This window comes from Diabrotica virgifera, chromosome 6 (genome assembly GCF_917563875.1).
Source record: "Diabrotica virgifera virgifera chromosome 6, PGI_DIABVI_V3a".
Classification (NCBI taxonomy): domain Eukaryota; kingdom Metazoa; phylum Arthropoda; class Insecta; order Coleoptera; family Chrysomelidae; genus Diabrotica; species Diabrotica virgifera.
In genome coordinates this window covers 24,440,033-24,464,754 of record NC_065448.1, presented here as the reverse complement: position 1 = coordinate 24,464,754, position 24,722 = coordinate 24,440,033, and the positions used below count along the sequence as shown (strand labels likewise).

Here is a 24,722-nt window from a genome sequence, read left to right as displayed (position 1 = left end):
GGGCGCCTGTCATATTTTGCTAAATATGGAATACCATAATGTAGAGTGTAGAGGATACCTGTGATTCTGCATGTTCACCTAACCAGAATTTAATTCCAAATCTCTTCACCATAAATTATGTACTAAAATGTACTTATTGATGACCACTCTTGCCTGCAAAGGTAAAACAGTATATGTGAAAAAAATCGATTTTTGAATTTGGCGCCGAAACTGGGTTATCGTTTCCGCTCTTTCTTATGCAATTTTTAGTTTATTTCTATCTCATTTAGTTTTCAAAACGTGACACTGGTAAAACAGTATATGAGTATCTGTACTTGCGTCTCTGCTATACAGTGCTAGTCAAAAGTCCGTACCCCCCTCGTATCTTTTGGACGGTTCCTATAATAGTGAAATTTGGAGGGATGAAATAAACGGACGTAAGCTTCTTAACTAGTCATGACAGGTGACGTAATAGTGACAGATGACGTTACAGGGCCACTGTGACCGATAATTTTAAATGGGACCTTATGGCAAATGATACCTCGTTTGAAAGGTATTCAAAATACCTATTCAGTCATACTAATTGTTTTGGGTTTTAGTTGATTTTGATTTTGGTGAATAAATTAAATAAATATAATATTGTAGTTTCGCATTTAATTAATAAAAATTCAAATGTCCGCCTATGGTTTTTTTGTCAAAAAATTGACGTTTTTCAATTCTCTAGTAGTTTTTACGTCAACGTCAAACTTTTTGACAAGTAATTATGTGCGGAATTTTGAATTTTTATTAGTTAAATGCGAAACTACAATTTCATTTATTCATCAAAATTAGCTTAAACTCAAACAAAATTAGTAGGTATGACTGAATAGGTATTTTCAATACCTTTCAAACGAGGTATCACTTGCCATAAGGTCCCATTTAAAATTATCTGTCACAGTGGCGCTGTAAAGTCATCTGGCATAATTATGTCACCTGTCATGACTAGTTAACAAGCTTATGTCCGTTTATTTCCTCCCTTCAAATTTCACTATTATAGGTATAACCGTTCAAAAGATACGAGGGGGGTACTGACTTTTGACTATCACTGTATAGTAAAACAGTATATTCGACAAACTCTACAAAGGCAGAATAGTATACATCGTCATACACTGCTTCTCCCTGGTATTATGTTATATCTACTTTTTGAAACTCTACTGGTAAAACAGGATATATGTGGTATATGCTGTTATAGGTAACATATTTCATAACAACGGTGTCCCAATTCCAATGGTAAAATAGTATAACATTTCATATTGTACTCTTTTACCATAGTATGACCAATTTTTATCTCCCCCGACGGTATATACGTATAAAGTCTTTTTTCTACGGCCGTGCTAAAAGAGCCACTTCACGCACGCATTTCGTTTCCGAAAGTTGCACTTTCCCGCACGGCGTGCGTGAAAGTAAATTTTCCCGAATGGCGTGCGGGAAAGTAAAATACCTTGTAATATGGCATTATAATATATTATAATACATGCAATAAACTAATATTTAGACATTATTTACTATTTTATTTCAAATTTATCTTACTGTGTTCATGTTTTACCAATAGAAAGCTACAGAAATAAAAATTAAACTGATAATTTTTGATAATTTCCCGTTGTCAAGTATAATACGTCAGATGCCCTTCGTTGCTATGAAAAAAAAGAATGTGTGTGTACTTTGTACGCACGTAAGAAGTTATACTTCTATTATATGATTATAAACGAAATTAATATACTTTTTATTTATATTTTATTTAAATATTAAATTAATTTATACTTACTACTTCTCAAACATTTTTATTAAAACAGTGCCAAAAATTAAAATAATAAAAAAATAAAACACACACAAACACACTAAAAATGCCACAAATGATTTCTGAACATTAATTGTCGGAAAAATTTTTAACTAAATACGTATTTTCTGAAAATAAAATTATATAATAAATATACTTACAATCATAAAATGTATAAAAAAAAATAAAAAAATAAAAGTTTCTATTGGGATTCGAACCAACTTACCACGCGGCTGGTATTTGCGTTGTATTGGGATTCTCTCGCATTAAAACTGCGCCACAGGGACATCTTGTCATTATTTGCGAAGATCTTGACATTTTTAACTTATGTAAATTAAATTATTTTGATTTTGAATTGAAATGATTTAGAATTGAAAAAATACAACAAAACATAGAGTAAGAAGACAATATATTATGTAAATATAAATATAAATTATGTAAATAAAAGTATTACATACTACTTATGTATTTTGGTAGGTTCAAGGTAGGTATCGGAGCCCGTATAACGACTAATAAATTTCGCAATCACTTGCGTCGTGCAAAGTGGCTATGTTCAAATATCATAACAAAATTTGATCAACTATCTATAAAACACTTACCAGTGAAAGATTCTTTAGCTTTGAATAAGCGAGATCTGCGGCACTCATACTAGGCACAGTTTGATGAGCTTTCACATTGGCATGAAACAATCATCTCTTCTATGTAAATAAGTCCAAAAATATAATATGAAAACTATTTAAAAAGGCAGTATAACCATTAACTAACTTTTTGTTTGTTGTTTCTCTTCCTACAAATTTTAAAACGCAACAAGCATACATTATAACCAAACGCAGTCCCACAGCTGTGCCACAGCTGCCATATTGGATAATTTTTGTCATGTAATTTGAACATCCAATCAGAACAAAGTTATAATGCGCATGCGCCCGGTCGCTAGGTTTTCCCATATAAAATTTCACCGTCATTACGCCCGTAAAGAAGTATAACTTCAAAATACATTCAGTGACATTAATGACAATTAATGTTTTACAAATTAAAAAGTGATGACTTTCAACCGTCAAATATTTATAACAACTGTGTGTTTAATTGTACTAATTTGTACGTACATAAATAAATTACAATAAAATTTTGGTTTTGAACAGTTTTATTCATGAAATAATCGCAACAAATTGTACTCGATCTCTAAAATTAATATAGAATTTTTGCCCTCTTGGCACTTTGACATAATTTAAACTGTCCTGAAATTAAAACTGTCAAAGTGTCACTTGGGAAAAATTCAATAATTTTAGAGCTCTTGTGCAATTACTACTGATTATTTCATTCATAGGAGTTTCTGACCAATAGAAAGCTACAGAAATGCAAATTAAGGTGATAATTTTTGATAATATCCCGTCGTTAAGTATATTACGTCAGATGCCCTTCGTTGCTACGGAAAAATACATTCAGTGACATTAATTACAGTTAATGTTTTAAAAGTTATAAAAGTGATGACTTTCAACCGTAAAATATTTTATAACAACTGTGTGTTTAACAGTACTAATTTGTACTTACATTAATAAATTACAATACAATTTTGGTTTTGAACAGTTTTATTCGTGAAATAATTGCACTCGAACTCTAAAATTAATATAGAATCTTTGCCCTCGTGACACTTTGACATAATTTCACTCGCCTTCGGCTCGTGAAATTAAAACTGTCAAAGTGTCACTCGGGAAAAATTCAATAATTTTAGAGCTCTTGTCTAATTAATACTGATAATTCGATGAAATAAAATTATTTTGACAATATTTAAAAGTCAGATCAGTAGACAATTACAATGGTTTTGAATCGTCGTCATGGAAACCAATATCGTCGTCGTGGTAACCCATTATATTGAAAGTTTGGTTTTGACAACATTGTCAAATAATTAATTTGTGTATTTTCACTTCTAAATAAAAATTGATATAACTCTATTTTTTGTGGCTTTTTTTCCAAACGTACGGCCCTAGAAAAAATATTGTTCCTAACTCATGCGGTAAGTGTCTTCCCTGAACTCGACTGCTTGCCGAACTCCGCTATCGCGTCGTTCGGGTCAACGGTAGCCTAGTGCGTGAAAGTATCACTTTCCGCACTAGTTAGGAAAATAACTATTATATGAAGAGTACAGGGGAAAACAAGGAATGTCACATTTTATACATATTGAGATAATCACCAATAAAGGTTTAATTCTTATGATATCTAAAAACTACTTAAGAGGTTCTTAGCAGAATTCTAGCAATTATTAGTCTATAATCTTAATATAATATTAATTTATACATACATATTAACTTATTAATTTAATAATGCAACAAAAAACTGGTAACATTGAACATTCATTATTTTTGTCCAGTGGCGTGCGGACAATCCTGGTCCTTCGCCTGGATACAAATTCTTAAAAAATTTATATAGACTGAAATTTCTGGTTATTGTTCTGAATCGATAGTTTAGTCCAGCGGTTCTCAACCTTTTTTACTCAGCGACGCACTAACGTACTCCTTAAAGATTCGCGACACCCTTATATGTACAAATTTTTGATAGTGGTATAGGATATTGATTATGTATTTTATAAAGGAACTACAACGTTAACAGGGTTTTATGGTTTCATATAGTCAATGGACCTCTATATTTGAAAAGACCGCGGAGTGCTACCATTTAAATTGGTGCGTTTTTGAGAAAGAGGTGAATTAGTCCCTAGGCACAGGGCGAATTATGGTGAGTTCTATACACATTTAGTGCAAACACGTCTATAGGAAAATTATACCAGGTTAAATTTACTATCGAAATATCACATTTTAAAGTCAAGAACATGTTTTTTACAAAAATATATCCAAAAGAAAAGCAAGAAAAGAAACATGAAAGATAAAAATTTTGTTTTTTGTCCCATAACTTTTTTCCACGGGGATATAGGTATAGGCATTGCGTCACAGAAAAAAAACTTCCATCCTTCTTCTTTAAAACGGCGTTCAGTAGAAGTCCCTGTGATTTACAATTTCAAAATATGATTTTTCAAATCTCGCCACTCACAGCGATTTTGGGATATTTTCCTTGTTACTTCGCAAACATTGTTCTGTAACTTTTTTCTACGCATTTCTAGGTATACGCAATGGTACATTTAGTAGAAAGAGAAGTCAATTAACTTTAAAATGTTCTATCGTAGAAGTCCGTATGGCTATATTTAAGCAAGATGTGGTTTTCAAAATTTTATACTTTTAATGATTTTTGATATATTTTACGATTATTTTTAAATTTCTCATTATAACTTTTTTTATTGTATATTTGGGTATATGTATTGTGTAATAAAAAGGAAAGCTCATTTTCTTTACTTTAAAATGGTGTACTGTAAAAAAATTCTAGGACTATTTTTAAACAAGATATGCTTTTTCAAAGTGTGACATATACACATGCAATAGTTGGAACCATATGGAAAACTTTTTTAGTATTAATTTTATGAAAAAAAGTTATTCTTTATAAAATGCTGTGCCTAGTCTGAAACCTAAAATGCGATCATCAGATATAAAATTTTATTAACAGTGTACGAGGTATGTTAAAAAATATTAATTTGCTCAGGAGTAAAGTACCTTTATATGTCACAATATCGAAAAATATTATTAAGAAAAATTATTTGGAATTAAAAAGTTATATAATATGCAATTATATTCTTCTAATTAAAAAAAAAATAAAAAATTTTAAATTTTTTTCAAATTACGGATACTCTTGGATATCCTGCGGATATCTTGTTTAAAAATAGTCCTAGATTTTTTTGGAATACACCATTTTAAAGTAAAGAAAATATGCTGTTTTCTGTTATACAATGTATATCCCTATATGTACAAGAAAAAAAGTCAAATTGAGAAATTTAAAAAATAATCATAAAAAATATCAAAAATCATTAAAAGTATGAAACCTTGAAAAAGCAGAACTTGCTTCAAAAAAGTCAAGCAACCTTATACAATATACCATTTTAAAGGTAATTGACTCCTATTTCTAATAAATGTACTATTGCATATACCTAGAAATGCGTAAAAAAAAGTTACAGAACAATGTTTGCAAAATAATGGGGAAAATGGTCCAAAAATGCTGTGAGCGGCGCATTTTGAAAAATCCTATTTCGGAAAATATAAATCCTAGAGACTTCTACTAAACGTAATTTTAAAGAGAAAAATGTTGTTAATTTCTTCTGAAGCAATGTCTATACATATATCCCCGTGAAAAAAGTTATGGGGCAAAAAAACAAAATTGCTTTCTTTCGTGTTGTTTTTTGCTTTTCTTTTGAATATATTTTTGTAAATAAAAATATTTTGACTTTAAAATGTAATATTTCGATAGTAAATTTAATCTGGAACAATTTTCCTGTAGAAGTCTTTAAAAAGTACATAGCACTCACCCTAATTCACCCTGTGTCTAGGGACTAATTCATCCATTTTTCAAAAACGCACCCATTTAAATGACTATATGAGACAATAAAATCCGGTTAATGTTGTAGTTCCTTTTAGCTCTCTTATTTTGAACATAATCAATAGCCTAGTAGGTAAGTACAGATGAATATATTAAGCATATTATTTTTTATTTCGTAAGAACATAACAAGAACAATATGCATTATTGGTGTATTATAACAAGTAAAAAAATATAAATAAAAATATCATATTCGTAAATCTCGCGACACACCTGATAGGTTCTTCCGGCACACCAGTGTGTCGCGACACGGTGGTTGAGAACCGCTGGTTTAGTCGATAGTACTCAGTTTTTGCTACCACATGGCGAAAAAATCTAAACACCATGAAAAAGTGACATTCCTTGTTTTCCCCTGTACCCTTCATATACTCTTTAGGTCTACTGGAAAAATGGTAAAACAGTATTATGTCACTTTACAAGCACATTTGAAGAAACTATACCTATTTGCTGTTGTAATAATTATTATAATAACATACTTTTTTTATATTCCAAATTTCACTTGTCAACTTTATAAATGACAAAACGGCACAGTAAAAGAACAAAAAGTCATTTATCTCAAAACTCACTTTTTTCACATATACTATTTTACCTTTGCATGCAAGCACTGTTAACCTCATCGATAAAAAATGCGGTCCGTTAGAATTTTATAGTTATTTGGATTGAATCAATTTTTTTATTCCTTTTAAGGATTTATATTTCATATAACCAGATAACCATTGTAATAACGTGTTACACCAGCGGTTCTCAATCTGTGGTACATGTACCACTGGTGGTAATTTCATTTTTTGAGGTGGTACACAAAACGCAAACTATATTTAAAATACGGCACTTGTTTAGTCCGAAGTGCATGCTAATATCATTAGAAAAAGTTTCTACAGTTTTTAGCATCTCATCTAGTTGGTTTCGAGTGGAAGCCATTAATTTCACATCATCCATATACAATAAATGATTAAGCTTCGCCACCACATTGTTATTTTTGATGCTAAAACCTGCGTCTGTGGAGTTCAACAGCCAAAATCAGCACCACTATTATAGTTAATTAGATCACCTAGTTATTGTCCTTTTCATGATCATTTTTCAGTGCGTCACAAATGATAGGAAAAAGGGTAAGTCCGTGATAATACACATTTATGACATTTATTCTAACATGACCTTTTAGTTAAATCTGACAGTTGTCACATTTTATTTTCAATTTAGAATAAAAACAAATAAACTGTGTTTCTTGCATTTATAAAATGGTATTTTCTTTGATTTGTATAGTCTTATAAATTATACAGATTATATTTGTAATATTATTATCTAATTAAAAAAAAATATTTTTTTAATTATGGCGCCATCTATCGACAACTAGAATAATCACAGAACTAGAAGTAATCACCGACGTGCCTTTTTTTCTGGCACATACAATTTAATGCGTTAGAAAGAAATCGAAAAACTGTGACGCACTGAAAGATGATCATGAGAAAAAGAATAGATTTGTATTTCAGTTACGTGGTACCAAAAGTAATAAAAAGCATTTGGTGGTACATGACACAAAAAGATTGAGAACCGCTGTGTTACACATTACAACATATTTGCATTTTTTGTATTCCAGGTCTTAGTACCACGACCGGCCGTTGGTGTTGTAATAGGAAAAGGTGGAGACATGATTAAGAAAATCCAAGCCGAAACAGGTGCGAAAGTACAGTTCCAACAGGCTCGCGATGAAGGCCCCGGTGACAGAAGGTGTTACTTGTCGGGAAATCCCAAACAAGTTGAACAGGTAAGTCATTAAAAAATACGAACTCATAACTATACAGTGGCGGATCCGCGGATCCAAAAATTTTTTGGGGTGTCATGGATTTTGAGGGTGGTTAGGTTACTTTTCTCTGATGCAAGGTCACTTAGTCTTTCCACCCCTAGGATAAGTGGGGTTTCAATTATTTTTGGATGGGCCTAATTTTTTTTTATTTGACAGCTCGGCTTTTCTTTGTTTTTTAGGATTATTGAATTGATATTTATTTTCGTTGGGAGGGAGGGGGGGGGGAACGTGACACCCCTCTGAATCCGCCACTGTAACTATAGTCCTTTTCATGTTTTTTTTCATTGCCCCATTTCTTCATAATATCTCTCCTTTAATAATATAGTGGCACAACTCAAAAAATATTATTTTCTTTTCACAGTTTTTCCCATCGTCCCATTTCTTAATATCGCGCCTTTAATAAAGTGACACAACTCAAAAAATATGATTTTGCAGAAAACGTAAAAAGACGTTCAGATACTTACATTTATCTCTGTACTAAACCGACCCAGGTAAGTAGAAATCTACACTATGTGGGCACTACGTTTAGTCGTTTTGTGACTAAAACTAAAAATTTTAGTATTTTGAGTTGCTATTTTATTATTAAAGGTGCGATATGTGTTTTTTTGTTTAGAATGACCCAAAAAATACAAAAGAATGTTTGGTTTTGCGAAAAATCGGCTGTTATGTAATTCCTCAGTTCTTTGTTTATAACAATCTTATTGACATTCGGATCAACTGTTACCCACAAAATTCGTGTTCTACGGGTCAAAATACATAAAAAAACTTCCATCTGAATAAAGGAGGCCGTTGTGCCTGGCGACAGGACTATAAGTGGGAATCACATTGGCAATTCGCTTTGAAAATTTCGAGAATTGAAAGTCCTTTCAAACTATAAAAAATTTCTACAGAAAAATTAAGCTACATTGACATACCAACTTTTGCCATAACGCTACAAATATTACATTGACATTCTATAAATTAAATCTTAAATGTTGTAATGAGATCTACTTTTCAAAGATCATTAGTAATCTAAAAAATTGGATCAGTTAATACATTAAGTTAATATTATCTCAAGTAAACAAAAAACAGTTTCGTGGCCAAGACCTGAAAGATATTAGTTCGCTTGTAAAGCATTAATTTTAATATGTTCATAACTTTTTTATTTGTATATTTGCTGCTTACGACCATTACACGATTTCTTTAATAGCTAAGAATATTAAATGAAATCTATTGTTTCTTATAAATGATAATCAATATCTGATAGGAAAGGTTTCAGTTTGGTTAGTGATTTGAAGCCTGAAGGTAACAATTTTTCCCATTCCATGTATTGTTCTATTATACTATGTATGCCCCCTAAAAAAACGTGTTTTTTAATTTTATTCGGTAATTTTAGTTGTTATTTGACATTATCCTTCAATATTTGATATAATTTATTTAATTTGTCTCCCAAGTTTGTTACAAAAAATGTTTTGACTGTTGTTAATGCCGCTTCCATCGAATGTATTTGGCATGATTGTGACATTGTGTCTAATAAATACTGAGGCTTATTGTCTTCCAATTGAGAGAATGCACCAAGTATTTTTCTATAGTCCTTTACAAATTTTCAACAATAGGAGATTTGTAAGGGCCAATTATTTTTATTACTTTTCCATAATTTTTAAGAGTCTATCAGAATAATGAAATCACTCTATTTGTGAACATTCTTTAACCAAAATTTCTATTGAATATCGCATGGGTAGTCTTGTTTATTTTACAATTGATTTGATCAAATAAAATGATCAAAAAAACCAGTCTCTTTTCAAAACCTTTTTTTGTAATAATGTTCAATTTGACAGGTTTCACAATTTTATCGTTATATGATGATATTAATATTTAATGATAAAATCAGATATTTCTTTATTAAAAAAATGTATTTTGAGCACTTTTCCGATTAGGGTGTTGAAACGTCAACTAAAACCGACCTTATAGTAATGACCTATTTCTAACGAAATATTTGATACAGATCTTTTAATTTGAAGGTTTTGTTATTTTGATAAAAATTATATTTACCTGTTGTCCTACCTAATGCTCAATTATTGTTTAATAATAATTGTAGTTTCGCTTTGGGACTAAATCAATTCCAGAAATTTACCTTACATCAAACGAATCTGTTTTTATGTAAAAATATTTTTGATACAGAATTTTTATGATAGAAAATCTTTATTGTAGAAGATTTAATAAATAGGATTTAGAAAAAAAAAATTTTTTTCAATTTAATTGTGGCTTATTTCCCAATCAAAATAGTTAATTACAAAAATGCCACAAAGAAATAGCTTCAGAACATTGTAGAAAAAGCTTGAATTATTAACAAAATGTTTTCGATAAGCAATAATAACCTGAAGAAGATCATTAGAAAATCGTCAAAGATTATAACTGGAACACGATCAACATTAGAGAAAAATTACAAAAAACCATTTTTGTTTTGATTAATTCAAAAAATCTAAAATAATATCCGCCTGGGTCGAAAACATTTTAGTAGAATTTATAATAAAAATCATTTTTAATTATAATTATATAGTCTGCCCAAAATGATATATCAAATAATTTTTATAGTTGGTTGGCTAAACTCGGACACAACTGGATAGTTATTTTAGTAGGTAATTTTTTTGTTTTTTTGCCAATTTTGCTAAAATTGGCAAAATTACTAACTCTTTGGTAATTATTAACTATTTAGTAATTATTTTTTGCCAATTTTATTATAATTGGCAAAATTACTTACTGAAATCACTAGCCAGTTGTGTCTGAGTTTAGCGAACGGACCATATCCATTAAACAGATCGGTGAAGGTCGTTCATAATATTTTTTCACATTTGAATTATTTCCCTTCTATACTGATAATTGAAAAATTTCTTCGTTTTCAGGCCCGTCAGAGGATAGACGAACTCATAGACAGTGTGCTACAGCGTGACGGTGACGGTGGTGGTATGGGTGCTCCTATGGGAGGCGGTATGCGCGGAGGCCGTGGCGGCGGTCGCGGTGGACGAGGCGGCCATCACGGTGGACGTGGTGGTGGCGGCCAAGGCGGTTTCGATAGGGGCGATCGAAACGGCGGTGGTGGGGACTTCGGTGGTGGCGGTAATCAGTGGGAAGATAGACGAGGCGGTGGCGGCGGACCAGGTGGACAAGGTAACGGTCAACAGGACGTTGTTTCGTTTACGGTGCCGGCTAATAAATGTGGAGTTATTATTGGTAGAGGTAAGTTTTTTTAAATTCACTTTGTTAATGGTTTTTTATCTTTGATAGTTATGCTATTAAAATATATTGCGGCGGCTGGTTGTTCTGGTAATTAAAGGGTCCAATCTTATAGTATTCTTAAATTTTTATTACTTTGGCGATTCTTTTCTGCCAGTCTTCTTATTTCCTCAATTACCTTCTTGTCACGTAACTGTATTTGCATGTCGTATGTCGCATACTTGGTTTTAATTGTCCCCAAATTGACCCAAAAGGAGGATAGAAACACAAAAATAGGGGGGAAGTCTCAATATAGTGTGTCCATGCTGCTTATAAGCAATACACTCTCTAGGGCGTATAATTTGTTAAATTGCAAGTTATGGAATCTTTGTATTGCTTCATTTTCAAATTTTGGTCAATTAGTGTAATAAGCATTTTCAGTTCTTGAAAAAAAAATTGATTTTATAGGATCTTAGACTTTTTTTCATTTTTTTGTCCGAAGTTTCTTTTTCATAATTAACTCAGTTTTTTGTTGGTTTTTTTTTAAATGGATATATTTCTTATTTTGCCAATGGGTAATCTCAGTTTTTGCGATCAATTCCTTCTAAATCTCCAGAAAATAATGCACAGAACTTTTCATAGTCCTCCTATTTTTGGACGCTCTGTATAAATAACAATTTCTTTTCGTCTCTGAATTATATTCTTAATGTGAACAAATGCCAACAATAGGGGCTATTAACGGGTTAGTCTATGTATATAAACTATGGTGTTGTTCTGAAGCTATTTCCTTGTGGCATTTTTATAATTAACTATTTTGATTGGGAAACGGGCCACAATTAAATTGAAAAAAAAAATCATTTTATTAACGTTTGGAGGCCCAAATCGGATGTCGGATTACTGAGTAATATTTTGTATTTTGACAACATCTGATTTGGGCGTCGAAACGTTAATAAAATTATTTTTTTAAATTTAATTGTGGCTTATTTCCCAATCAAAATAGTTAATTATAAACTATGGTATATTGTTTGATTGTAAAATGTGGAGTTGTTATGGATTAAAATCCAAATTTTGTATTGCAAAGTTGTGTATAGACACTTTAAAATATCGATTTATTGTGTTTTTAAATCTTTGCTATAAAAAAAGACTTTCAAGATTCACTATCTGAATACTGTTCAGTGTACTAGATAGCCTATTAAAGAGTCAACATAATTTTAAAGTTGTACTTTTTCTGTACTTCTACTGACAGTATAATCTGAATATGAAAATGTGCTTGAACATTTGAAACATCATTTATGTATACAGTAAAACCTGCCATATCCGGATCAATGTGGCGACAGACTGATCCGGATATGAAAAAATCTGGATATCAAGACCACTACTTCTTTTATAGTCTCTGAAACGTTTTCTCCTTCATACATTCCAGTATTCAACGCCGTCAATAACTTTCGTCGATAGACACGTTTTATAGATTCTATAATACATTATTTCGCTATCTTTTAGTTCTTCTTTTAGTGCGTTGTCCAACAGCAGGACTGCCTTTCTCGGTAGATTTCAGTAGATCCGGACGGCGCAGAACCGTCCGGATATGGGGAGGTCCGGATATGACAGGTTGTACTGTATAATAAAGAGCAAGGGCTTGAGTGCAGAACCTTGTGGCACACCAATTTTTACATATGGCATCATAGATATTCTTTAAAATTTGTTTTCTGTCACTGATGTAATTATATTTCCTCCACATTATTATTGATTGATCGATATATAAAACATATTCTCAAAATTAAACTTTGTATAAATTAATGTTGAAAAGCGACCAAATAATAAAATTATCTATTTCAGGCGGTGAAACAATAAAACAAATCAATCAACAATCTGGTGCATATTGCGAGTTAGATAGGCGAGCTCAAAATCAGAATCCTACCGCGAACGACAAAGTATTTAATATCAAAGGCGATCCCGATTCGATTGAAACTGCAAAACGAATCATCCAAGAAAAAGTACAAATGCCTTTAACCTTCGTATCACAAAGCGGCGGAGGTGGTGGCGGACCTCCGATGAACAGCACCATGCCAACAGTAAGTATACACTGTATTTAAACATAACCCTCTTTGGTTGCATAAGGTTCCTACATCTTACTCAGCTTTTCCCCGTTTCAGGGATTGCTGTTCCTTACCCTTCTTTGCTACCCAGTGGCAAACACCCACACAGTAATTCGATCTTCTCAGTTTTCCTTTTCTTCTCCTTCCATTAACTCCCTAACAGTTCTATCCTTAGTTCCTAGTGTTGGAAAATTCTCGAGAATGAAAAATGAGAGAATATTCTCGATATGGAGAATTTTCTGAGAATGAACCCTATGACGCACTTAGGGATATCGAAGATGAAATAGGGTATTAAAAATCATGAAATTATATACAAAATTATGCGACTAAATAACAGTGTTTTTATATATAAACAAAATACAAAAACAACAGAGAACACAAAATTTATTTGATAAAAAAATGAAAGATTCCTTTTAACGATAAATAATGCAAGTAATGGAGGTGGTGATTTAATTAGAAAAACATGAGGCCTCAGGTTCAGAATCTATTTCTATCATTAGCTCATCCTGGTCATCTAAATAAATAAATAGTTTATTTACGGTTATACCAATTACAATAATTACAATCATTAAATAATTCATATCATATTAACAGTTTTAGAGCTCAATAATAATTACATACAATTTACACAAGGGACTGTCCATTAAGCACGTGAGGTTTTTTTTGTCATTTTTTAACCCCCCTCCCCCTTGGTGATACCTTGTGAGGTTTAAGACTCCCGTATATCACGTGTATTGTGACATTTCGTGATTTTTTATATACCCCTCCCCCCTTTCGAGCCTCACGTGATTAATGGACGGCCCCTAAGACAAATGAATAGAATAAATACCTAAATGACAGTTTACAGTGACAGCCTACATTGTATTTTAAAAAGATTTTTTCAGCTTTTTTCGAAAACTATTCAGAGAGCTAGAAAAAAAGTCTATATCTAAACCATTTCCAGATTGACACATTCGTCTTATAGGTCTATATAGACAATAGTTTGTTTGTTGTACTTCTAAGTGAAAAACGTCCTTAGATCTTGTGCACCTTTGAGGAACCCTAAGACCTACTCTGCAAAATTTGAGAGTGTATCATTCTGTTTACAATCTTGAAAAGAAAAACCAAATCTAGCATTAAACATTAAATCTACATTCTGCATTTCAGTGTACTGATGAGAAGTTGTGGAATTTTATTTTTCACAAGTCACCAGCTCAGTCATGGATTGGTCTACATCTAAAGGGGCATTTAGACGGGCTAGTTTTTGATGCAATATGTTGCCGAAAATATATATTTGGTATGTTTCTGGCAACATTACAGCCATCTAATAAAAATATCGATATTTGAATGAGCCATGTGGCCGAAATCTTACTGGTTTTTGAACACTATTGCAGTGCCTGATGCATTACCGATTCGAACTGCTGTGGAAAATTTTGCATGTTATTTCTTCTTTATTTGCTGTACTCTGTTGAAATTTAATTTGGTTTTGTCAAAACATACAAAGAAAAGATGAATACGTGGTCAAATAAAATCACAATAAGGTTTATTAATACAGTACATCCAGAGTTGTGGAACAGTAGTGAACTCTGAATAAATACATTAACCCATTTAGCGCCAAAGGTGCGAAAACGCACCATTTTTTTGTAGAATTTTTTTTGACAATTCGTTAATTTTTTTTTTAATCTTTGTATTTTTTAAGCAAACAGAAGATATAAATGTAACTAAATTTAATTTTGTTTAATTTCCAAACTCATGCTTTCATCACAAAAATATTTTCTAAATGTCAGACATTTTCAATCCTTCGACACAACTTTATTTTTACTGTAGTAATTTTATTAGCATAACACTTGTGTGGTCAAATAAATTAAAACAATATTTTTTTAACCTATTTGTACACCAATTGTTATAAAAATACAAAAAAAAATTCAGAGTCATCAAATCTCATGTTTGAAAATAATGGTTCGATAACGAACCATTGGCGGAAGTCGACATATAAATCCTGTCTGATCAGGAATAAGTTCAAGGTGATACACAGGCAGTAATTTGTTGGGATATTTCTTTATTATGTGTAAAAACACGTATCCACTATGCTTGCGCTCCGAGCTCCTGCAACTGCTCCACATAGTGGACACGTTTGGCGCTCCCGGACTGTGCAATTGTGCGCACTCTGCCTCGGCGCTCCAATCTGTGGCGCTATATATGTAAGGGAGCGCATACCGTATCGATTGGAGCAGTTGCAGGGAGCGCGGAGCGCAAGAAGTTCGTGAACATAGTGTATGGTTGGCGCTCTCGGACCATGCAACAGTGTGCGCTCCGCCTCAGCGGTCCAATAGGTGGCGGTTTATATGTAGAGGAGCGCATACTGTATCGATTGGAGCAGTTGCAGGGAGTGCGAAGTGCAAGAAGTTCGTGAACATAGTGGATGGTTGGCGCTCCCGGACCGTGCAACAGTGCGCCAACGACCGTGCGGCAATGCCAATATTACGAACGTAGTGGATACGTCCCTTTAGAAAGACAGGTATTCTGGTATTCAGTTTTGTTATAATCTAGGGTGGGGGAGGGGGCTACATAACAGAGGTTGTGTAGTGTTGTAGACAATATTATGTCGATTTGTCGAATTTATGCTACTGGCACAGTGCAAGATACAGGATTGGAAAGTGTAAACTGGAAATATCTAAAATAATTTCTAAAAAAGATAGAGGGCCGTTCGACTTCGTTTTTGAGAAAGAAGCTGAAGAAGGTGTAGGCAATGTTCTAACCATACTATTTTTGCTTATCAAAACTTCCAGGTCCATTTACACTCAAATGTTTTGAGACTTTTCACAAAAAATAAAATTGTGTATTTCAATTTTTATATCTCATTTCCGCCAAAGGTTCGAAAACGAACCATTTTGTTGTTGTGACACCTGCCATTATCAAAGTGTAAAACATTTTTTTTACGAATCTTTAAGTTTATTTTACTCTAGTTAATCAAATATATTCCATATTATTGCAGTATTTCTTTGCTTGGCGGTTAATGGGTTAAACTAAAACTTTTAGTATATATAAATAACAATTCATCATTCTCTCGCAATTAACAATTGCTAATCTTGTTGAGATTGGTTTGCGTTTCTCATGTTTGATCTTTCTTCTCTATTCTTGGTCCTATCATATTTATTAATAGTTCGAAATCACTTTTTGACATTCTTGTAAAATTCTTAAACAAACAATTGTCTAGCAAAATTTCCATAGTTAAATTACTCATTGTTTCGCATTTTGTTAAAAAAGCCGTATCCACATTTTCCATTTTTCATTTTTTTTATGTATCGTCTTAGGACGATTAAGGACGCAGCAACTGTCAAGAGAATATTCTCTTATTACATCACTATTAGTTCCACATAGTTTTAATTTCTACATCTAACTTAACCAAACCATTGCAGTTATATAGTCTTTTTGGACACCCCAGCTCTTTCCCTAATAAAATTGTGCCCTATACTGCCCTTTCTAGTCTTATCCAGCATCCACTGTAACCTGTTCATTTCAGCTACCTCCATCTTTTCCTGAAACATCTTTGTAGGCCACACTTATCTGCCTTTTACCAACGCAGGTCTCACTACACTCTTGTATATTTTTCCTTTCAGCCTTCCCCAATTTTTCGACCAGTGTTGTCCTACCTAATGCTCAATTATTATTTGATAATAATTGTAGTTTCGCTTTAGGACTACAGAAATACCAAAAATTTTACCTTACATTAAACGAATCTTGTTTTATGTAAAAATATTTTTGAAACAAATTATTAAGGAAGTATAATTTCAATTTTCTTAATGATTTTCTGGTTTTTGCTGTGTTCTTACGATGTTTCTTCTAGCTCCTTAGGGTGCCATGTTCCATGGCAACGTCAGTGACTACCATGCTTATAACATTCTTGTAGATCTCATTCTTGGGCTACATGTAGCAGTTGGTCTGCTGTTAAATCTGTCCACTGTCGCAAATTTCTCAAGCAGGAGAGTTTCTTATCCAGCCCTATCCATTTCTTTCCTTCATTTGGACCTCTGCTTATAGAGATATTCTAGTTTACATCTGTTAATGATATTTAATAGATTTTGGTGATGTCCTATTCTTCAAACAACATCTTCATTTCTGGTTTTGCTGGTCCATGGAATTTTGAATATTCTTTGATACAATCACATTTCAAATGCCTCGATTTTATTCATGGTATCGACTTTCAAAGTCAAAGTTTCACATCTGTATAAAAGTACAGACCATAAATGCAAACTTTTTGCTGACTTCCAAATTCTTTTAGCTCTTCGTGACCAATTTAAGCAACAGCCCTGAAAATCATCTGTTCAGTAAAAACATTCAGTAACATAAATACATAATCACCAGTTTATTTTTTTTTTCATAGCTTGAGTATAGTGTTGTCACTCAATGATAAATATATTGAGAATATGTTCAAACGACAATGTTGAAATCACCAGACAGCAGTAATCATTTATTTTTAAACATTTTCAAGTCCACAAACATTTACCTTTATAAGTTTTTAATAAATAAATAATATTAAGTTCTTACTAGAAAATATTTATAACATTTCTAATCAAGTTCTCATTAGAATGAAATTTGTTTGTAAATTATTCATTTTATGCGAATCATTATGGACGATGTGTTCTATAATCTGACATTAACAAAAATCTTAAATATTAAACAGAATCGTTTAACAGTTATATATAAATAAATTATGAAGTTAAAACCTCATTATCGTGATCTAGAATATAAAATTATTATAACATAAAATAGGTAATTATTGTTGGACTATAGTTGGTGAAAATGCTGATTTCGTCCTATTATAGGTAAAACTCACTAAGTGCACTTTTTTGAGATTTTGACATTTTCATCAATTTGAACTCAATAGTCAATAATCAAGTCACCTGGGGCTCTAACCCTTCTAATTGCTGAGATAGTTTATGCTACAATTCACTAAGTGCATTATTGTGAATTTCTGTTTCAGGGCAAAACTCATTAAAACGTATTATTGCACTTCGTGAATCTTTCCTTACAATCTGGAGTGCAATATTGTGAATTTCGGTTTCAGGGTAAAACTCATTATTGCACTTAGTGATTTTTCTCTACAATCTGGAATGCTGAATCGGTACTTTCAAACAATACATTAGATAACATAATCTATTTTGCGATTAAGCAGGTGACTTGTGCGTTACATTGTATAGTTCAAACTGTACAATATATTTATGTGCATTGTCTGTCCCCGATTGATTAAAGAAATATGAGTTTAAATTTCTTTGTAACAGTGATAGCTTACATAAAAGGTAACATAATCTATTTTGCGATTAAGTAGGCGACTTTTGTTTCTGGCATAAATGTTTGTTCATTTTTTAAATAAGACTGTTATTTTTGATAGTTAGTTTGTTGTAAGTCAGCGAAATTTTATGGAGACAACTTCTCAATATCCAATAATTGTGTTCAAGGAAAAACTCATCAAGTACAAAAATTGATCTAATATTGATTGTATCATAGTTGCTGTGACCAAATATGGCTTAAAATATCTGTTTTTATTTATTCTTTAAAGTTAAATCAAAAAATTCCAATATTCAAGTCAGGTGAATTTAAAAAACAATTTGTACCTTTAAATCGATTTTTCTCCACTTTCTGAAAAGTGTAGTGAGTTTTACCTCTAATAGGACGATTTATTAACACATTCCCTGCCGCTTATATTCGGTCACTTTCGTATGGAGAGCCAATACGAAAAGAATCCTATTTAATTCTACAAAAAGCTATCTAAATTTTTTTTTTAAATATGAGATCCTTTTTAAAAGGTATATTTAAATTCCCTACATAAGGCTTACATTAAATCACAGAGCGTTTTCGGATTAAAAAATCCATCATCAGTGTTACTAAATGCAAAAAATAGCATGCCTGAGCCAGTGAGCCACCAAAATGTTTTGGGTAAAAACCCTTTAAATGTTGAAAATTGTTGTGATATACTACATATTTTTAATAATACTACTAATAATTTAATAATAAGTGATGTTGCAAATATTCCTGGATATTACCCAGGGCAACACAGGACTCTTCCCACGTGGTTGGAATTTAAGGATTGACGCCCAGTTCCACCAACGTGACTTAAGTGAAAATTTGATCTTAAGAAACAATTTTTACCTAAGTCCCGTTGAGTTTAGTTCCACCAACGAAAAATATTTACTTAAGGGGGGGGGGGGGGGTATGGTTTGAAATATTTAATTTTTTTTATTATTTCAAATAAAAATGCATACTTTCAAGAATACTCTCTGAAAATTTCAAAATAATCGGATTAAAATTACCAGAGATACAGAGTGTTTAATATCCCTATCTTCGACTCGTTTTGCCGCGACTTCGCGCCAGCACGCTTGAGCGTACTGAGAAACGTTAAACAACTGTTCGCCTTCTCTTTTGTAGATTACTCCTCGATTCAAAAAACATATTCCAATGTGCATCACTTTACGATTTGGCAGACAAATAAGAAGATGAAGATGCAGTTGTCAAAACTTTAAACTCATTTTTCTCAAAACTGCTTTTTCAAATGCGGTGGACATTGTAACTGAAAAACTACTGGGCCGATCTACCTGATATTTAGCACATATTTTCTTTAGATATTTCACGAGGTAACAACGTCGAGATATTTTTCTTTTTTTGCTTATTTTTTGTTCAGCAATAATAAGTCTGTTGATTTTCACAAAATTTTTACCAAAAATTTCATTTTTTTGATTTCTGAGTGATACCAAAAATTCAAAAATCATTAAAAATAAAAAAACTCGACGTTGTGACCTCGTGAAACTTATAAGCTAATTAAATCTTTTTGAATTTTTTGTTTCTTATGATCGAGTGACGAGTTCTGATGTCCACCGCAAAATCCATTTTTTTGCGAGCTGCCTGTCAAAATTTGTCACCAATGGCTTATTTTCCAATATTTTGGATTGGATTTTTTTCTAAGTATTCTTTGAATTGTACTTAATATGCTTATTTAATTTAAAAATAAAATAATTGTACTATAGCTTCGAAAAAAATTCACAAAAATGTGCTTGATATGTTGATTTCAAACCATACCCCCTCCTTAAAAACAAATATCTTTGCTTAATCTTAAGTCACCTATTATGACGACTTAAGTAAAAATTAACTTGACGCATGCATTGAAATTCATCTTCTGTCATATATTGACAAATAAGTGAGGGTAAATTTCTTCTGTTGATATTACGTTAGGATAACTGTAAGGATAACTCACATTTTTGCGATCTATTTTGATTTATATATTCATATTTTTTCTAAATTCTAGTGTTATATATAGTATAAAGTAGTATATAATAGTCTATATAGTATATAATATAGTGTAGTGTAGTCTCTTTATCTTTGGTATACACACCATTGGTTTTTTATTTTCAATGATGTCCTTGCATTTGGACACCAAGGAAACCAATTCCCCGTTTTTTAATCAGAAAAGGTTACTCTTTTTTTAATTTTTCCATATTCTTATAAACTATTTCCATACTCTGACAAATCAAAACTATTACATACCTTAATTTTTAAAAATTTCTCTATTAAACCGATATATTTTAAAACTAGCAACTAAATTAATGCTAAACTAATAATTAATAATTCTCAACTAGATTAACTTTATGAACAAATAATTTCGCAAAATACACAAGAACATGACAAGAATCATATACCTAATAACAATTTACAATAAATATTGAAATGACATTTTCTAATGTCTGATGACATTAATGTCAAAAATGGCACAAATTTTCTTCTTTTTGGTGTTTTTTCATTAAAAACGAGCCAACAGGTTAAGAACTTTTGATAATTTTGCAAAGTTGGTATCTCTGATAATTTAAGTTTTTTCTTGGCTAAGTTAAGTAAAAACTTGTATGGTGGAACACAAATTTCAACTAAGAAATTTTTTTGACCAAGCAAAACTTATGTAAGATTTTACTTAGATCAGGTTGGTGGAACCGGGCGTGAAACCTCACATATTGGAGTTAAATGGCCAACTGCCAAAATGCATCAACGGCACCTGACTCCAGTAGCACAAAACGCCTTATTTTGGCGCCAGTTTCAGCCAATGTGGTAATAAAGAATTTTCTAATGCATGTGCCTTCCTTCTTCCTCTAACCATCGCCATCGTTTTCTACCGTTGTTGACTGTCACGGTTTTTCATTGTCTTGTTGCACTAAATACCAGATTTTGGTTTACTATTTTGGTTTGTATTATTTTAGGCATACCCAGGCATGACTCCACAGAATTACAATCCTCAGAATAATTGGGGAATGCAAGGAGGTGGTGGTGGTGGTGGAGTTGCAGGGGCTGGTGGTTATCAACAACAGCAACAGTGGGGAGGTCAACCACAAGGTGCTGATTCACAACCAGGTCAACCCAACAAAGTACAAGTAAACCCATCGACAGGCCAACCAGATTATTCCATGCAGTGGGCAGAGTATTATAGATCTTTAGGTATGCACAGAGAAGCCGAAATGATTGAACAACAGGCGAAGGCGAAAACTGCAGGAGGATCTATGCAAACGGCTCCTACTCCAGCCCAGCCGGCTGCGTCCACCCAAAGTGCTAATCCCTCGTCTCAGGCTGATTATAGTGCCCAGTGGGCCGAATATTACAGGAGTATGGGTAAACATAAGGAAGCTGAAGCTATTGAAGCACAGATGAAAACTAAAGTAAGTTGCCAGTTCATCAGTTGTTATTATTTTTAAATAATGTATGTGTTTAGGGGCCAATGCCAGGAGCGGCGGGTGGAGCAGCGACTGGACAGACGCCAGCTGCACCAGGAACTCAACCTGGTGGATACTCCCAAGCCCAAGCACCTTATGGAGGTTACCAACCGCAAGCTGCAGCTGGTGGTAAGTTTTTTAATTAAATATAGTAATATTTTTATGACTTGTGAACATAACGTATCTCAATAACAGCAGAAATCACACGAAGATAACAAAGAAGTTGACCAAGAAGCTAAAAAAGGAAGTAGAAAAGGAGAGTATGTAAAATATAAATGTCCACATTCTGAAATTGCTTGCCACATAAAGGCCGTAGTGGTAACAAAAAGAAAGATAAATAAAAAATACAGCACAAAAAAGTCACAAAACCAGTGGTAATTAAAGTCTCTAAGGGTAAGGGTAGCTTTTCATACTCTCTGGAATTTCTTTATTGCAATTGGTGGCCTATTTCCAATGAAATATTTGATATAGATCATTCCATTTCAAGATTTTATTTCCATTATTAGTCTAAAAAATATATTTATGTAAGTGTCCTACCTAATGCTCAATTATGATTTAATAATAATTGTAGTTTCGCTTTGGGACTAAATCAATTTCAAAAATTTACCTTACATCAAACGAATCTGTTTTTGTGTAAAAATATTTTTGATACAGAATTTTTATGATAAAAAATCATAATTTGCTTTATATGTAATCCATATATGTACACTACACAGATTCTTAAGCTGCCGGTGGGGGATGGTGTCTATGCTCAGTATTGTAGTCAGTGTATAAGAAAGTATTTGGAATAATAAATTTTATATTATTTTATTTCGAATACTTTCTCATACACCGACTATAATACTGCACATAGACGCCATCCCGCACCGGAACCTTTAGAATCTGTGCACTGTATCTTCATTGAAGAAAAATCTTCACTCATGATCTTAAAACTCCCTAGTAAGTTGATATGATGTAAAATCCTAATCCATGACTTATCGATCTTTGGATATCATGTTGGCTCCCATATTTGCTATTATCATTTTGACATCAATAATGATGTAGTCATTTTTTAAAACTATCGTCTCAGATTTTTTAGCCATGATGTTCTTCTACCAAGATGACGTTTATATTGTATCTTTCAAAAGTTCATATCTTTCAAGCTGTTCATAATGTGACTGAAGTATTTTGACTTGCGTCTCTTTATTATATTGACCAGTGGTGTTGTTTGGTTCAGCTGTCTAAGAACCTCCTCATCTCTAACTTTGTAGACCCATATTATCTTTGTATTTATCTGTACAACCACATCTCAAAGGATTCCCAGTGTTGGCCTGGCCTCACTTAGGAGCCCACGCTTCAATCCGATATAGTAGCCCACGCTTCAATCCGATATAGTAGCACTGAAAATAAATAGTAATGTGTCATTTTAATGCGAAGGTCAATTGTAAGAGCATGGTTGCAAACTGTTTTGCATTATGTTTCCTACTTTTTACAAATGTAGCTCGGGCTAATTATGATTGAATCCCAGCTCTTATTGATATTTTCAGCAAGGCATCTCCGACTTTTATACTGCCATCATATATATTATGTAATTTTCTTTGCTGTCTATTTTCATAGAGTTTTAATCCATACTGATCACAGGTTTGGTTTATTTTGTTTATTAGATTTTTAAGGTCTTCTCTGGAATTAGCCAGCACTAAGGTATAGTCGGCATATCTAATATTGTTCGTGGTTATACCATTCGAAATAGCACCTTCTGTTGTCTCCATTGACACTATCTTAAATATTCTTAATACATTTTAAAGAGAAGAGGCGATAATATACAGCCTTGTCTCACTCCCCTTTTTATATTCATTTGTGTATAACTCAGCAGGAAGATCTTCAAAACGTGACTCATAAGATTTATTGTCGGATAATGGGATAATTTGGGGATAGTTCCCATAAAAGAATTATAGCACACCAAAACCTTGACACACTCAACTATAGTTCATACCAAACCCTTCTTTCAGTGCATCATAGATTATAGAATTCTCTCTAACGCATTAAGTTGGAAGTGACAGAAAAAAACGTACATCTTAGATTATTATACATAGAACTTAGAAAATTATGTATTTGTTAACATGGATTTGTATATTAAAGTGACTTATACTTATAGATGTATAGTTTTATGTATTTGTTAACATGGATTTGTATATTAAAGTGACTTATACTTATAGATGTATAACTGGTTGGCGATTACAATACTCTAAATAGATAACCAATCAATGATGCGAATAAAGATAATTTGACACAAAAGTAATCGATCGTGATAGTATTTTCACAATGTCAATGGGTAAAATGACAATTGCAATTCTAGGTTAGTATTTTTCAAGACATAAATGTAAATATTTTATGTCATTGGTATATTCGGACATTGCATAGTGAAATTTTATTTTTTATTTATTTTTTCATTAAAATATTTTATTCTGGCAAGTATTTATATAAATATTCTGACAACGTGTCAGATTTAACTAAAATACCATGCAATGATTCGTGACATTAAAAATTCAAAGTCCAAATTAATGACGCATTGAAAGAAGGGTTTGGTTTTGAACTTCAATAAAATGAAATTTGGAGAAGTTGAATTACAGAAATTGAAGAATATGATTGCCCACTGGAACTCAAA

At 32.3% G+C, this 24,722-nt stretch overlaps 1 protein-coding gene across 7 annotated transcripts in view; it reads left to right on the top strand.

Annotated features, from left to right (window-relative positions):
* Positions 1 to 24,722, top strand: part of LOC114337835 (far upstream element-binding protein 1) — a 78,575-nt gene that overhangs the window by 27,995 nt on the left and 25,858 nt on the right. For all 7 annotated transcript variants that reach the window (XR_007698771.1, XM_050653836.1, XM_028288373.2 and 4 more), the window contains 5 exons: positions 7,858 to 8,025; positions 10,947 to 11,280; positions 13,093 to 13,328; positions 21,572 to 22,024; positions 22,078 to 22,207. Coding sequence is in view for 6 of the 7 variants with exons in the window: in XM_050653836.1 (XP_050509793.1) it covers positions 7,858 to 8,025; positions 10,947 to 11,280; positions 13,093 to 13,328; positions 21,572 to 22,024; positions 22,078 to 22,207 (1,321 nt within the window). In the remaining variant the exon portion in view is untranslated. The remainder of the gene's footprint in view (positions 1 to 7,857; positions 8,026 to 10,946; positions 11,281 to 13,092; positions 13,329 to 21,571; positions 22,025 to 22,077; positions 22,208 to 24,722) is intronic.